Consider the following 17615-nt stretch of genomic DNA (forward strand, 5'->3'; position numbering starts at 1 on the left):
CTGCTTGCCACCCATGTCAGGCGGGGAAATTGGTGCTCGAGTAGGCAGTGTGCAGGTGCGGAGGATGGAAGTGCAGTGGACTTCACCTGGATCCCGGTTCTCGGTGAAATATAATAGCTGGTAACTAACTAACCAACTAAGCCACTTTTACCAGACAGAGAGTCTTCTGGGGAACTGAAGGAGAGCTAAAGGTTGAAAGGGGACTGTAAAAGCCTGTGCTTTTCCAGGCTGTGTTTTTAAACGTAAATGTTAATTGCTGAAGGAATCCTCAGAATCTTAAAGGGAGCCTTGGTACTTTGTGCTTGAACAAAGAGACTTTGCTAAGCACTCAGGACAAGGAGTGTGTTGGTGCCTGTGTGACCTGAGAGAATCAATCCAGAATGAATAAGATGCACTTAACAATGCATAGCTGCACAGGCAGTGGTCGTACGATTCATCTTGTTGCTAGTCTTGCCTCCAGACCAAATGCAATATGCAGCTGCTAAGAAGGAAGACAGACAAATGTACAAGAAAGACACTTCTCATGGCCATTCTCTAGTGAAAAGTAAACAGCTTTTTTGCTGGCATTTCACCATTCAATCATATACACTGGCTCTAACGCCAGGGATTCAATAAAACATGAATTAAAAATATTTTTAAATTACATCATAATGAACCTGTGTAGATTTCTTTGCTCTGTCATTCCCCTTTAAATAAGATAACGTTAAAACTATTTGTATAGTATTTACATTGTATAATTTAAAATATACGGTTGGGTATTGCATAATTGAATATAGGTACTATGTCCTATCATATGAGGGCATACAGAATCTGTGATTTTGATACCTGTGTGCGTGTGTGCCTAGTATGATTGATCTCCCCGATCCTTCTCACAACCGTAGTGTTTCAGTCTCCCTTATTCCTGGAAGCTTCTCATTTTGCCCTTCCCATACCCATCCTTTCTCGGATCTGACTGTGAACAGTTTCTACAGCCATAATCATGATTATCTCTAAGGACCCTCCATCCTGTTAAAAAGCAGCCTCCTAATAGCCTCGATGGTCAGGGAGGATACACACTGAACATTGCATTTTATAAATAAGATATGAAATACTTCACATCGCTAGCCGGGAGGAGCATGAAGAGTTAGAGAAGAGGTCAGATTTTACAGTTGCCATTCAAGGCTTGTAGTCTAGTGACCCTGAATCAATTCTTACATTTAAAATATTTGAAAATTCCTTGAAAATAACAGGTATCAGGTGATATCAAGTTGCCACATTCTAGTGAAGCCTCGTTCATTCAATCAAAATGAATTTACAATGAAAATGGATTAAGCTTTGTAGGGATGGGATGGGAATGAGAGGGGAACCTCTCCTTCGCTGTTTCTTAATCCAGCCAGCTGTAGGTTGGGAGTGAAGTCCTACTCCCTTGACTTACTATGTGGTATCTGGTATCTTCATGTTCTTCTGAATTTCTTATTTATACAACTTTTGTTATAAACGAGAGAGCAATGAAGTCGTTATTAATGAAAAGGCTCTATTTCACACTAAATTATCTTTGTCTTATACTGGAAATCAAACCCAAGATTTAAACATGGCAGCCAAGAGCTGTACCAAGAGCTACATGCCCAGCTTTGGGTCATTTTTGATGTTCCTTTCCCTTATAATGTCCTGATTCCATGATATTCTGTGCTGTTCATCCCCGAACAGTCCATACCATGTTAACATTTAACTTTTGACATTCCTTTCTTTTCTATTATCCTGATTTCACAACGCTCTCTGCTGTTCACCCCTCAATGGTCCATACTATGTTAGCATCTAACTGTCAAATTTCAAGCTTGAGTTATTTAGGTGGTGACACAGCAGTAGCCAGCTTACTTTCTCATTCACCAGCCGATCTTAGTTTGAGGTCTAATACAAGCAGGCATCCTCATGTTCAGTAACTGCAGTTCCTTCCACTTAGAAATTTCCTGTCTTAACTCTTAGAAAATAACTGGGCTGACTGCTTCTCTCACACAAGAACACAAGAGCAATATTAGGGATCTAAGAGACATGAATAAGAGCACTTGTAGGGATGACCATAGATGGGTCATTAATTGTCAGCCCCAGCTTTCCCACTAGATGGCTTTCCCATGGTCCAATCTAGAGGGCATAATGAAACAAAGGATGCCTTAGAAAGCTGCTGGAGGAATCTTACTGGACCCAGTCAAAGACAGCAATGTGTTTTAAGAATTTAATATCTTAATAAATAAGATGACTCAACCAGTCATTCAGTACAAATTTTAGAATAAGCAGATACAATTCACAATTTCCCAGTAAGTAATATATGTCTGTAAAAAATTATAGTCAAAAGTTCAGTAGCAAAAATGCCAAAAACAACAGACATAGGAGGAAAACTATACGATACAGAATAAATTGTGGTAGCCCCAAAATAAAACAAACTGGAGCTAGAATTAATGATATCCAGAATTTGAGGACTGTATTACATGTAGCCCCTGCGCTAAGAACAGATTCTTCCCTATTTTTCATCTACTGCAATTTCTTAGGCACTTCATTTGAGATTAAAAAGTTCACTCTGAAGAGTCTTATTCAATTATCATTTTTCTTTTGGTTTTGCTGAAATAATTGTCTATTACTTCTTGTTAACAATCCTTCCGCAAGAAAATGTCTGCCTTGCTAAGAGATGGTGGAGCACCTTAATCCCAACACTTGGGAGGCAAAGGCCGGCAGATCTCTGAGAGATCAAGGCCAGCCTGCCCTACAGAGTGAGTTCCAAGAAAGCCTGTCTCGAAACAAACAAACAAAAACAAAACAGAAACAGAAAACCTGCTTCACAATGCACTAAAATGCAGGCTTTCTATTAAAAAAAAATTCAATTTTGAAGTGAAACTAAAAGTAATTAAGTACGTGGGGCAAAAGTTAATTGTGTCAAAATTATTATGGTGTTAGTCTTACCTAGATTTACACCAAATATGCCAGAAAATTAAAAACAAAGTATGTGATGAGTTTCTCTGTCAGGGGCTCATTGCTAGAGGGTTTTTCCATAATGCCTGAGGCCCTAGGTTCTATCTTTAACACTGCAAAATAAGTAACTAAAGAAAGTATTATTAAGAAAACGAGGCTGGTTAGTATTTCTAAAAACTAAAGGAATGTTTAAAATCAAACAGTGATTAAAAGTGAAAAATAAGTTAAAAACAGAAAAATCAAGTAATTTTTCTAGCATTTTTGAGCAAAGTGAAATCAATGGCCTGAAGGACAAATGCAAGTTTAAAGTTTTTCATATTTTTCAGGGTATTATATAAATAATCATGTAACATTTTACTGCCATTTTTTCACTCTGCATTTCATTACAACAGCAACACACTATAAAATGTGAAAAAAAAATTTAAAATAACAGTAATTGTCTTTTTATCTCTCTACTTATCTATCTATATCTATCTATTTATTGGTTTTTGAATCAGGGTTTCTCTGTAGCTTTTGAGACTGTCTTGGAAATAACTCTTATAGACCAGGCTGACCTCGAACTCACAGAGATTTCTGTGAATCTCACCTGTCTCCAATAATTTACCTTTTAAAAAATGAACAGCAATGCTTTTACTGGCATAGCACTGGGAATACATTAGGTGTTGCCCTTATGTTAGAAGAACTATGAATTAGAAGAAAATAACTTGAAAGTAAAGGAAATTCTATGATTATTGGGAAATAACAGTAAAAGAAAATAAATGTGGAAAGTTAGAGGTGCATAATTAAAACTTACAATGTATTTGCAAGTAGCAGACATTGGAGGTGCAGCCTTTGGACAAAGTCATTCATTTATTAAATGGCTCATACTCACTGGAGAAGGTTTTAGTGTTTCAAAATCTTCAAAGCCATCTTCAAAGGGATGTGACATTTAAAATGAATTTGTTTTTCCATAACCAAATCTTGTTAAGATAGATCCAAGATAACAATGCCATATTTCCCCAGAATAACTATTTAGTTAATAAAGTGTAACAGGAGCCTGTACATTTATAAAAATAGAGACATAACTATTTATTTGTTGGTGAACATCTAGGCTGATTCTATACCTAAGCCACTGGGTCTGTTGGCGATATATGCAGAAGAGATATAGGTAGGTCACAGAGTGAATCAGCGCTTAGGTTTCTGATAGTCCTTCACACTGATGTCCATATTGTCTGCTCTCATGGGCATTCCTACTAGCAGTGTAAATAAGCTACTTTCTCGCCTGTATCTGTATAAAGGTATTCATCTCTGGTCATTCTCATCAGCCATGATTGTAATATTGTTTAGGATTGCCATTCTGGCTGAGGTGAGATGCATTTCCATGTAGTTTTGATTTGAAAGATGAAAGAGTAGAGAAAATGTGGCATATACATATATTGAGTTTCATTCAGCCCTAAGAAGTATAAAATTAAGGCTCCACCTGGAAAGTGAAGGTAACTGAGGTCATCATATTAAGCAAAATAAGCTAGACTCAGAAAGGCAAATATTCTGATTTTATCTTCATTAGTAGGTCCTAGATTTTATGTACAGCCACAGGACCAAGTATGTATACTGATATGCATGTATGTGCATACACGCACATATGTGTACATATATGTGTGTGCATAATAAGAAAACATATGGGAGACTAGGGAAAGGTATGAGACTAGTGGCAAGGAGGCAGGGAAGAAAGGAGGGCTTGTGGGGGGATGAATATGTTCAATGTGCATGATATAATTGAATAACTTGTCTTTATGAGACCTAGCACCACATGCGATGAATATGCCAATAAAATGATTACAGAAAAACAAACACAGACACACTTAACTTGGGAAGAATTTTCACTTGTTATTATTTGCTGGGATGTCCACATTTCACCATGACATGGAGGTATGCACTTGATGAGAAAAAAATACAATAGGAATCAAATGGGCAGGTGGATAAATGGCCAGCCTTACTCCATGAGGTGTGTAAAGCATTCTGTGTTCCACACAAGAGAAATAAATCTAATCTACAGAATAAGGAGACGGGAGGTGTGGAGCTCAGGTTACCAGATGGAGCTCTGCTGATTACTAATATGCTACTGTTCAGAATCCCTCACAAACTGAAGACTACTTCAAGAGAAATTGCAGATTCTAGTAGGCAGCAACATTTGTGGAACTTTGATCTTCACAACACTTCTTGGTTGGTTTTTGTTCACAATTTAATAAAGCAAGAGATGAGGTGGTGAGTTCCTGGGTACCTGGAGGTTTTAACTGCGTTAGCCATAGAGGACCTGCCCACAACATCTACCTGGGAATGTTGGTATTTATAAATATATTACAGAGGAGGATATAAATTTTATTATTGTGGAGTTGCATGAAAAAAAATAGTTTAATTTCATAAATATCTCTTTCCTTCTTTCTTCCATTTTTATGAGCCTCTGGGTTTATATGAACTCAGTAGTATCACATATTTGGCAGAACGTTCTTGTGTCCCAAAAAAAGGTCTCTGACTCAGTGGAGAGGAAAAAAAATGGTGATGAAAATTTTAAAAAGCTGATGGCACAATCACTGAAAGTCAAAATCAATATATAAAATAAGAAATAAATCTTCCAATTGTTTTGACCATATTAGCTTTTTAAAAAAAAAAAAAAACTCTATTTAACTGCTCCGCTATGGATTTCTACATCAGACACACTAAAAATCACCATGCCACCCACACAAAATAGAACTACAAAGTAACCAAATGTGCCATCATACGTCTCATATTTAAGGTCCCAAGTGTATCCAGATAATTAAGCAGGAGATAACTCTGGTAAAAAGAGGAGTTCCTGTGTAGCCAAGGGAAGGCACATTGAAGATACTCCTCTGGTACCACACAACTTCTACCTGGAATCAACAAGCATTCCAGATGGGGAAGGAAGCAGGCAGCAATGTTGAAAAGGACACTGGATGTTAAGTTAGAAGTGAGAATAAAGGCAACTTAAGATCCCAATGGCAACTGAGTTTTTGTTAGAGAAGGACTGTATTAGCAGACTTTAAAATTCAAATAAATTATAAAATTCTAATTTATAAAAATGAGAACAGGTTTTTTTGACATTCATTTTAAACTTCGCAAATACATAAAATGAGCAAGTGATAGGTCTAAACAATGTTTTTAAAAATAATTTTAGAAAAAAAACACTGACAAATGTAAATGTAAATCAAATTACAAAAGAGTTATACCTTTATATTTTAATGATGGTGTATAACTAGTATTAAATATTAGTTATCTGACTGCCTGATTTACTATATTTAAAAAAACCTACGTAAATTCTATTATTGTGAACATGAAACTGGATTCAGTATTTGAGGCTACCTCAAGAAGTTCTACCATTTTGTAATGCCTTGACTGTAAAGCTGGCTGAGGGAATGGAAGAGAGAAAGATACCGAGTCATGGAGATTTCTTAAGTTGCAAATTCCCTGAAATAAGAGCAGCAGTGGTGGCTACCAGCATCACATTTCATAAGAAGCTAACCCACAAAGGAACACCTAAGTCAGGTTTTTATTCATTGAAGTCTCAACATGAGTTTTATTGCTTGGGAGGTGCAATGTGAGTAGATTTCTGTGACACAAGAACTCTTAATTTTGAACCTCAGGGGCAGGAAAATAAACAAAAGAGAAAGACAAAAACAAAAAATAAAAAAATACAAAAAAAAAAGCGAAAAAAATGTCCCTTGGAAAAGAAAATACCAGTGAGTGCATATTTTAGTGTCTTACCTTTTTAATATGCAAACAAACACAAAGCCATATAGTATTGAAATTAACAAGTTAATACGTCTAAGAGGTGACTGTGTAATGGTAAAAATAATCCATTTCTACGAACAGCTGTGGTATAGCTATACTTAATTTTCCCATGTTTGTTCAGGTTTACCTCCTTCCTGGCTAACAACTATAACTAATAAATATGCATGTGCGTGTGTATGTGTATATATGTCTATGTGTGTAAATATGTGTTGTTCATTGTGTATGTATATATATGTATATATATAGAATAATTTAAATTTCAGATCTGGAATGAGGGCATGTAAATGATGTAAATGTACCGTTTCTTTCATGGTTACATGTGATTGGCTACCTATTGCCACCTAATTATCTCAACTGACTCTCCTTTAAGAGACTTACTGTTTGAGTTTTGAGGGAATCCAGGCAAGGAGGAAGGACCATTCATTCCAGGAAGGATGACTGGAGGAAGGCCGGGGAGTCCAGGGTAGGCTGCCGGCAAGCTGATCCCATGGAGCGAGCAGCTATCTGTGATGCCTGCCTGCTGGACTGTGAGGCCCAGCACGTCGGAAGCTTTCTTTATACGGTCTAGTTCTTGCTGGGCCATTAGCTGTCGAACGGTGGTAGGAGCTAGGTAATCTTTCTCCCGATCGAGCTGACTGCCCACGGTCTCCCTCACTTTGGAAATGTGCTGTTTGGAGAAAATATGGTCTCGAATGGACAAGCGGGCAGAGTACTTCACACCGCAGAGGGTACACTCCGGTTTGGTGCCTTCCGTTCCACTTTGATTGATCATGAAAGGCTTTCCTATGTTGATTTTAAACTTCTTTTCCTTTGCCCTGGCATTCTGAAACCACACCTGCACCACGCGTTTGGGCAGACCGATCTCATTTCCCAGCATTTCACATTCTTGCATGGTTGGCGTCCGATAGTCGCTGAAGCAAGCCTTGAGGACCTTGAGTTGAAGATTGCTCATCTGGGTTCTAAAGCGCTTGTGACCTGGTCGATCACTGCTTTTGGATTTAAAGGGGTTGCTAGACCCAAATGGATTTGGTGAGCTGGGGTCAGCTATGCTAGACGTTTCGCTACGGTCAGCATTGTCATCAGGGTCGTCGGTGATGTAAAAGTTTTGGTCATGGTCACCATCTTTGTCATTGAAATGGATCGATGGACTCGTGAGAGAAAAGAGAAATTTGTCATCACAGACCTCAGTGGTGGGTGTGGTTGCTGCTTTTGGCAAAGAGTCGAGAGTTTTGGTTTCTTTCGGAGACAAAGCAGGTTTCACCTCGGCAGATCCTCCTGGGTTTTCCATTTCTGCTGCCCCCTCATCTCCTGTGGTGGCATCACTAATAGCCGTATTAATGGACGATGTCTCATCAAAGTCAGTTTTATTCTGATCATACCCAGCCTCAGCTGAAGGGGCATTTAAATTCTCGACATCCTCGGGACATTCCGCTTTGAAAGAAGAAGGACTTAAAAGATTCTTCGGAGACAGCTCTGCTGTTTTACTAACAGGCGTTGACACTGTTGAGGCCAATTCATTCTCACTAGATAGATCGATTTTAGTTAATGGCAAAGATGGGTAATCAAAATAAATGTATTTCTGTGGGCTCTCTCCCCCATCCTCTGTGGATATTAAAGGGCTTGGTGGCAAACTGTAACCTGCCTGCTTCCCTTCGTTCCAGTGGCGAGAGCGAATGTGGCTTTCTAAAGCTGACTTTGCTTTAAATAGCGCTCTGCAGAATGGGCACCGTTTATGGGACTGGGCAGGACCCACCGCCCGGAACTGCCCTTTCCTTTCTCGAGCACGCGTGTTCTGGAACCAGACTTGGACCACTCTCTTCTTCAGCCCCACTTCTCGTGCAATGTGATCAAGCATTTTTCGGGTAGGGTTGGAATCCAGCAAGTACTTTTCGTAGAGAATTTCGAGCTGCTCCGGAGTGATGGTGGTTCTCAAGCGTTTATCGCGGTGTTGGTCTTCGCCGCTATTCCCGCCCTCCTTTTCACTGCAATTATTGTCTTCCTTATCGTCCAATTTCCTTTTAAGGGAAGCAGCAACACTGGTGGGGGCTGAGGTGTGGGAAGTACTGGTCTGTGGTGGCATTTGCGTGAGAGAGCTCCCCAGCAGCTGTCCGGTCATCAGCGGATTGTTGGGGTCAAATATCATGTAGGGCATGTCCATGGGCCTTTCCAAGAAAGGAGAGTGGAGGAATTGGTTTTGAGCAGCGAGGAAGTGCATGTGTTGGTGTTCCTTCCAAAGTTCCAGGGTTGGGAAGGCAATGGTACATTGATCACATGGGTACTGGAGTAACTGCGGAGGTAGTGTGTTCTGAAGAGAAGTCATGGAAATTTGCAGTGGACTGGAAGGGATTGGAGTTTGAGAAGCCGAGGGAGGTCTTCCGATCAGTTGGGTTTGTTTTTGTGGCTGTGGTGGGGGCTGAGATATGGGTGCCTGTTGTGGTTCTGAAGAAGTCGGTACTGATGGGGGAGCTGACTTGGTGACTTGAGAAGGAGGAGAGGGATCGGTCTGCTTTGTTTTTTCTGCAGGATACTCAGGTTTTGGAGAACTCTTCTCAGGTTCTGGCTTGGGCGATGGAATCAGGGGTGTGCTAGCCCCAGAGCCTGAACTGGCGGTGGGGGCTGCAATGTTTTTGGCTGTATCTGTTTGTCCAGATGCAGTACAATGCTTATATACCACTTGGTCAGTAGCATCCATGGAGTCTTCTGTTTGGCTTTCATCTTGGGCATCATCATCTTCATCCTTATAACACTGCTTTTTCTGATGTGTGATCAAGTCAAAGATTCTGGGAAAAACCACATTGCACTTTTTACACTGGTACTGCATGTTGCTTGTTCTGATATACCGCTCATTGGTGAGTTCTCTTTTTTCATTATCTTTAGCTTCTGCTTGGTTCTCATAGCTCTTCCGTGCTTTCTGGCGAGCGTTCTGGAACCATACAACAATAACCCGCGTGGGGAGGTTGAGAACAGTAGATAGCTGTTCTATTTCATCATCTTTTGGGTAAGCATTTGTGTCAAAAAAGTCTTGCAGAACCCTAAGCTGGTAGTCCGTAAACCTTGTTCTGGATGACCTTTTGCTGAATGAGGTGTCTGATTTGTAATGTTCCAAAGACGTGGGTTGTGGCTCAATTCTGATATCTTCCAAAACAGTTATAGGAGGGTTACTGAAGTTGTATGGAGAGTCCTTATTTCTCTGTCTCTCTTTAAAGAGTGTATTGCGAAACCAGTGCTTGATGACCTTTTGGGAGAGGCCAGATTTCTCTGCCATTTCTTGGATTTGTTCTTCACTTGGAGAATTATTGATGTCAAAATAAGCTCTCAGGATTTTGAGTTGATCATCCGTAATCCGGGTCCGTGGCCGTTTGAATTGGGAGTGCCTTAAGAAGCTGGGATCGAGCCCTAGCTGCTGTTGGCAAAGCTGAGTGAGATCTGCAGAGAGGGTCTCCATCTGCGGCAGCTGCAGGGCGAGCTGAGGGGGAAGTGCAGGGTGCTGGACCGGCTGCATCATAATCGAGGGAAAGAGGGGGAGATCAAGAGAAACAGGCAGTTGGACCTGTGGGGGTGCAGTCGGGGGAGGAGGCGGAGGAGGCGGTGGAGGAGGAGGAGGTGGAGGTGGTGGAGGAGTAGGTGGTGGAGCTTGCAGAGGGGCCGAGACTGCATTTGGGATTTTCACGGGTACCAGAGTTGAAGGCTGTGGGGGTGCGGGTGGCATGGGAGGAGGTGGAGGAGGAGGAGGCGGTGGCGTTTCTGGGGAGGAAGGAGAAATTGGATAAAGCTTGTCATAGGCCTCCCTGTATTGGCGAGCAAATTTCTCTAGTGCTCCATATGGGAAAAATTGCCCATGCACATGTTCTTGGTGACTCTTTAAAATAAGAACATTCGAGAACAATTTACCACACGTTCCGCACTCCAGCTTGTCAGAGTTTTCGCCTTCTCCAATTTTTCCCTTCTTCTGGACCTTCTGCCTGTTCTCATTATACTGAATAACCAATTCGAACCCGAAGTTCTCCAGTAAAGCTTTGGCTGCATTTCCCCTGGCCCCTGAGGCGATTCGGGGTGGAGGAATACAAGGTTCTAAGGATTTTTGCTTCTTTGCGTCTTTGCTGTCTTTGATTCCATCGCTATCACTTGTAAATTCTGGCTTTGGTTTTTCTTGCTTTTCGGTCACCTCTTCCACCTCCTTGTAAGTTGGCATGTCCTTCATGAGCTGGCAGTCTGTGCTTGCCAGGCTACCTTGCTCTTGTTTCAACAGTTTGCTCGTTTGCTGTTGCGGCGGCAGCTGCTGTGGTGGGGGCGGCTGTTGATTTTGCGGCGGCAGCTGGGGCTGTGTAGCCTGGTATTGCTGTGCTTGTTGTTGTAAAAGTTGAAGCTGCGTTTGGCCAACGTGATGCGTTTGAATCTGTTGCTTCAGATCTTCGAGCAAGGAACCAGCCATTCCTGTCATACCTGGCATCCCAAACGTGGCGGAGCTAGGCAAGCCCAGATCTGGCCCCAAGCTAAACTCTGCCCCAGGTATGTAGAATGGAAAGAGAAACTGGGGTTGCTGAAACTGGAGCAGTGCCTCTGGGGTCATTGGGAAATGAGGCAAGAAAGCTGGGTTTAGGAACTGTGGCTGGAAGAACGCAGCCTGCTGCTGCAACTCGTGCTGAAGTTGCATCTGGATTTGTGCTGGTGACCGCGGTGGTGGATGATGGGTAGGTGGAGCAGAGATTAGTTCGGGAGTTTGCTTCTTATTTAATTCTTTGGCATCTAAGTGGGTATCTTTGCTGTTGACTGAAGCTAAGCTCATGGAATCTAACATCCCTTGGCCAGGGCTGTTCACATTGGCTGTGATGCTGTGCCCACCAGTTAGGTGCCCACTTGGCTCCAGCTTTGCAGCCCTAGCCTTGGTCTGGTGGAGCACAGACCTCATGTGGATCTCTAAGGTCGAGCTTTGGCTGTACGCAACACTGCAGATGCTGCACTTGTACGGCTTGTTATCTGTGCTGCTGTTGGTTTCCTGGGGGACAGGACTGGAGGCTTCTTGCAGAACCTTTTTCAATTTATGCAAGTGAGACACCGAGTTATAATGGACCAAGAGAATGTTCTTTTGGGTGAATGACTCTTTACACACTGTACATTTGTAAGGACGAGATGGATCGAGGAATTTTTCCATGGTAAAATTGGGTCCTTTTCTAAAAGGTAAGGTCCGCTTTGGTTCAGAGCCCAGGTCATCTGGAATAGAGCTACTGTCACTTCCTACAGGACTCGCCTTCCCTTCGTGGTCCACTTCATACTCTCTCTCCATTTCCTGATCTAGGCCATGGTCATCCTGGGGCATCGTTTCACTCTCGGCCCAGAGCTCACCGTTCATTGGCAAGGAGGCATACAGCTGCTGGAGTTCAGCTTCGCTCAGTTCTGGGTGACCCGCTTCCAAGTGTTTCTTCAAAGCCTGGAATGTACGGAAACTCCGCTGGCAGAGGTTACACATTGTGGCGGCCCGAATTGCATGATACTGGGAATGTATCTGAAGCTTCTGCATAGTTTTAAAAGCCAAGCTACAATGATTACAACGATACTTATAAACATGGCGGTCAGAAACTGATAAGGGCTGCCGTTTGGGTTGCTCGCTCAGTTGATCGTGCAGAGGGTCTGAGATTTTCACGTCCTTACTGCTGTTTTTATTCCATTCTGAGGCCTCCAAGGACTCCTTTGCTGGTTTCTGCTCCTCGCTCTTTATTTCCACGCTTGCCTTTGACTCTTCAAGACCTGCTATACTTTTGTCATCCACTGGGCTTTCACCTGTGAAGAGAAAGCAGAAACATATCCTGTGGTAAGAACATGGACCACTTGAACATCAGTACGTGTAAGTGGGAGCCAGGAATGATGTTTCCCTAACTGAATCTGCGTAGCACTGTTATGGGGTTACTACCATGTGCAAACACTACACCAGGTGTCCATTAGAAGATGAACAGGACATCACTCCTGACCTGAAGGAATTCAAGGGCAGAGAAGAATGCCAGTCAAAAATAACCACAGTGTACTGTAATAAGTGCTTTACCAAGGGCCATGAACTTGGTGTTCCCGACTCAGCATAATTTGAATGCTCTTGGCCATCTGTTACTAGAATTCTCTAAGGACGGTAGAAATAGTCATGATGAAAGGGTCTCAGAAAAATGATGCTCTGAGCAGCAGCCTAAGTTATTTTCCTTTGTGTCTCTGAAAAATGTCTGTGAAGATGGAGGAGTCTTACAAGGGGGATCTCTTCTACAAACAATTCATGATTGAGGAAAGAGAGAGAGAATCTGTTTTCTTCAAGAACGAATACCCTGACAGGTGGTTCAGTCCCAATCCCAATCTGAAGTTGTCATCTCTAAGCAAGCACATGCACATACGGGCAACACCAAATGTGTGTGAAAGAATAATAAAGTGGCGGGGACTCAGGAGGAGCTGGATGGGGGAGAGAAAGGGCTGGGAATGAAGTAAATAGAGTATTTGTTGTTGTAACCCCCCAAAGATAATATATATGTGTATATATGTGTATGTAGTGTGTGTGTGTCTTTGGAGGATAATTTGGGAGCATTGTCACCGGCAAGCTTTGGAAGTTTTCTCCATCAACAGCATCATAAGGTAAACATACCTGAATATTTTCCAGACCCCTCCGCTGACATGACTGCAGGCGGGTCCTGCTCTGACTTCTCGGGGGCAGCTGCTGGCAGTAACATACTGTTTGGCATCATTACATCAGGGACAGGCACCTTTGAAAACCAAAGGGATCGGTGTTAAGTGTGCTCTGGAGTCACTGAATATATATTTGAATATATGTGTATACTGGAATATGTAAGTGTGAATATACATGTACTCTGGAATATATATTCACACAGACATATAGATATATAGATAGATATTACAGTTACAGTTTTCTAACCCAAACAGGTACATCTATCACTTCAGTGTTGTTATATTTCTATGTTCTTCTTTTCATGCTATGACGTTAAGGTTTTGGGAGGACTAATGTTAACCAAGAAACTTTTAAGCTAAAGGTACCAAAAAAAGTCATTTCACTGTTACAAAAAGAACCACAAACATCCTTAATTAAGCCATACTTAATATCATATTTTTTTCTAAACAAGAAAGACCACAAATGGGTCTCCACTGTGACGTAGATGGCAGAGTCAATAAAGACCTTCCAGGAGCTCAGGGGGAAATTACTTTCTATGAGCCCATCATTACAGATGGATATGGATAACAATACAGGCCCCATCAATTTTGCATTAGCCTTCAGCATCCTTACTGTCATAAGCAGTTTCTCCACACAGTCCGGAGACACACTGTGCAAATGGGTCAGATGCAGCTGGAGGTGCATTTTGTTGCTGAGGACATCCTGGCAGAGGGGACAACAGATGACCGGCTGTACAGAGTGCTGTGACAGGACATGCATCTGGATCCGACTTTGGTCCCTACTATTGTAGTTACAATAAGGACACTGGTAGAACTGGAAAAGATTGAATAAACATGACCATTATTAGCTGCTATAATCTGATACCTTCAGACTGTGTGGCGTAACATCAAGAGGCAGTACTAGTGTCTCTGTGCCTTTCAATAGTGCACAGAGTTGGAGATTTGGAAATGACTAAAAACCTAGAAACAAAAATAAACAGAATTCATGCACCAATGGGAAAACTACATACATATTTACCTGTTCGTGACAAAATTTATTGTCCTCTGTAGGTTTTGACCTTTTTGTTCCTGCATCTTCTTCTTTTGCCAGCAGGAGTGGCTGTGTGCCCCCTGACACGTTGACTTTCAGCTCCTTCTCTGGGGTGATTACTCCTAATTCCCAAAATGGATAGGACAACTCAATTTATAAATGTAGTGTTACAATCAGAGTAAATAACGCAATTGTGACTCTCAATCTACTGGATCAAACAACAACGAAAACCAGACATGCAGTTGTATATGATGCTAATCTCAGAACACAAAAAGCACTCTTCCTCTGTCCACTGAGTGGACCTTGCCCATCTATTTTAAACCGTACTCCTGTCTTCTGTTTAGATAACCCTAGATGGCCTTGAAAGTTTCATCAATAACATGTGTTCTCTGGTGTCTCAGTATGCCTTTATCACATCAAAGCAAATCTACTCCCATTCACAAATACTGACTTAGAAAATCGTTATTTTCTCTCATGTACAATGGCATGAATATCTAAATTCATAAGTCCTGGGAATATTTCAAAATCCGGAGAACAGCTGATTGATGAGTTATAATTCAGAAATGAAAACAATAACATGTTTATGTTATGATGGGATTTAGAGTTTTTAACATTTTAAAATTGAATATTTAATTCATTTCTGCTATTGGTGATTTGAGTAGGGGACACGGGAGTTTTAGAAGGTAGCTAGCTATGCATATAACACTACAGCAAGAATCCCAAGAAGACAACTGCTTTATGAGTCTAATCCAAATATTTGTGTTAATGATGATTAAAATTTTACCCAGTTGAGTGGTATTAATGTGTAGAAACCTCACATACATCAAGGGGGGGTAACACAATTCTAATTTTCCAATCTAACAGAAAATTCTCCGCAGCATCAATTTGCCTGGTAATCTCCTCTAGAAGCTGGATATTATAGCGACATCAGGTAGGCATGTCACATACATCTCACGACAAACACAAAACCTCATTTACCAGCCATTCCAATCTCATCATAGCACGACATCATCTGACCTTTTTTCTGGTGTTTATTATGAGTATTTCTAATTTTAACTTTCAATTTTCACCATCTTCCAGTCAATTTGCAACTAAATTATTTCCAGGGTGAGGACACTACCACTGGACAACTGGGTGCAAATACATCTTGAGAGGCAGTGGAGCTAAACCATTGATTGCTATCAGACCCCACGTAGAAGCACAGTCCAGGGCAATCTGTCTGTATGCTGCACATGAAGATTTATCTTGATTTTTTTTTCAGTCCACATACAGTTCCTATAAATGAACAAATTGCACCTTTTTACAAAATAACCCAGTTTTAATTTAAAAACGAGGTCAAGGATGTTTTAGAAACAAGTCAAAATGGAAAGTAAAAAAGAACAACAAAAAAATCTCATTCTATTTCTACCCTAAGTAGAATGAATGCTTTGGACCATATAAATGCTTCAGAAATTTAAAAATCAGGAAGAAAATTAAACATATGAGAGTAATTCTTAAGTAATTACCAAAATTAAAATAGGATGTATTTGACAAGATGACTGTGGTTTTATTTCTTTGGTGTGCATGGTGCATGTATCATAGCGGTCAGTAGCTCACATACTTTTTTAGATACTGTTTCTTGTTTTTATTTGAGGTGGTATAATTGTAACTACTTCATTCTCTTAGAAAAATTGTAAATGTATTATTCCACTTATTTGAAAAGGTAACATTTGTGTAAATTTGAAAAAAAAAGACTTACAACTCGTATTATAGTGATTAAAAATATTCAAGTATTTGATGTCCAATGAGATTTCCCCAAACTGGGATGCTTTCTCACAATTATGGAATCAAAATTTATTTTTGTTTCTCAAAACAAAGAAAGCACGTACTCTTAGTGTCACTTTTAAAGTGCTAACTTCTTTAAGAAAAGCAACTTCTTAAGAAAAATACTTGCCAATACAATTAGCTACTTAATGTGTCAGACCAACTTGTACAAAATGATTGTCATTTAAAATAACAAGTGTCTATCAGTTGTCTTCTCCTGATTGACTTTTCTTTAAAAGTTTCCATTAATGAGTAACAGTGTTTCCTGAAGAGGGTAATACCATGTCATATTCCCTTATATTCTTTAATGGGCAAGATCAAATAATAACTTGACTAAATTCCCTGTACTGTCACATACAAGCTGAAAAATAATTCCCATAATTTGTTGTTTGCAAGTATCTTGGGACATCAGAAGTAAAATTAACTTTCTAGATACTTCTAATTCTACTAAATATTCAGCCATGAACCCATTTCCATGAACATTTATAAAGGATACTTTAAAGAATGAATAACAGTATGGTTGGAAGGTGTGCATCGTTATACAAAGCCTATTCATTGGTGTAAATGTTTGACATAATAACTATGTGTATGGAAGTGATATACTGTTTTAATTTCTATGCTCATCAATATTGATTAGTTTAGTGATTCTTGATAATAATAGAAGGCAAGAATTCCAGGACTCAGTTACAAGACACACTCTGGAGTATGAGCAGGTCTTCAAGGTGGCTCGATGGGTGACCTATGTACCATTTCATGCATTCTTTTTTGTTTATTTTTATATCAAATTTAATACTGAAGCATGGCTGGTAAATTACAGGAAATCAAATTCACGGTCTTTTATCTGAATTGTGTTATGCTAGAAAAATGCCTTGTATTAAATGAGGTCAATTAATTTTAGGAAAGCTTTTGATTAAGTTTTGTGATTACTCTTAGTTTATATGTGCAACTTCATTTGAAATAAACCCTGTTTGTTACCCCGGAGCAGAAAAAAATTGAAATGAGATCATAATTTATTTTGTATCGTTAAGGACACCACAATATTCTCAAAGAACAATGTCATTTTAATGAATTTTAACTAAAAAATGGAGTCTAATTACAAATAAGCACTGCCAAATACATGAGCCAATGATTATCTGTCAGTTACAGGATTATTTAACTTGCAAGAAATTGCTAATATAAAAATGACATAATTCATTTCAATTCAGATGCCGCCTACTTAATTCTCAATCCCTAAAATACAGAAGGCTGTAAAATGGTTTATATTCATAACAAGTCAGGAAATCCAATAACACACATGTTACAGTGAACCTTGAAAAACAATAAATCAAAATGCTGAGTTATTACTTACAAGTATCTATATTTGATAAAGTTTGAATACTTTAAAATTCAGATGTAACAG

The 17615-nt window shown here is 40.2% G+C and overlaps 1 protein-coding gene across 4 annotated transcripts in view; it reads right to left on the minus strand.

The window, feature by feature from the left end:
• The window catches only part of Zfhx4 (zinc finger homeobox 4), a 181961-nt gene that overhangs the window by 4898 nt on the left and 159448 nt on the right, over positions 1 to 17615 (minus strand). For all 4 annotated transcript variants that reach the window (XM_050165058.1, XM_050165055.1, XM_050165057.1 and 1 more), the window contains exons 7-10: positions 14402 to 14535; positions 13997 to 14197; positions 13343 to 13460; positions 7105 to 12504 (exon numbers count right to left, since the gene is read on the minus strand). In XM_050165058.1, the coding sequence (XP_050021015.1) occupies positions 7105 to 12504; positions 13343 to 13460; positions 13997 to 14197; positions 14402 to 14535 (5853 nt within the window). The remainder of the gene's footprint in view (positions 1 to 7104; positions 12505 to 13342; positions 13461 to 13996; positions 14198 to 14401; positions 14536 to 17615) is intronic.

This window comes from Alexandromys fortis, unplaced genomic scaffold, assembly GCF_014885135.2.
Source record: "Alexandromys fortis isolate MF-2015 unplaced genomic scaffold, M_Fortis_MF-2015_v1.1 scaffold_135, whole genome shotgun sequence".
Taxonomy (NCBI): Eukaryota; Metazoa; Chordata; class Mammalia; order Rodentia; family Cricetidae; genus Alexandromys; species Alexandromys fortis.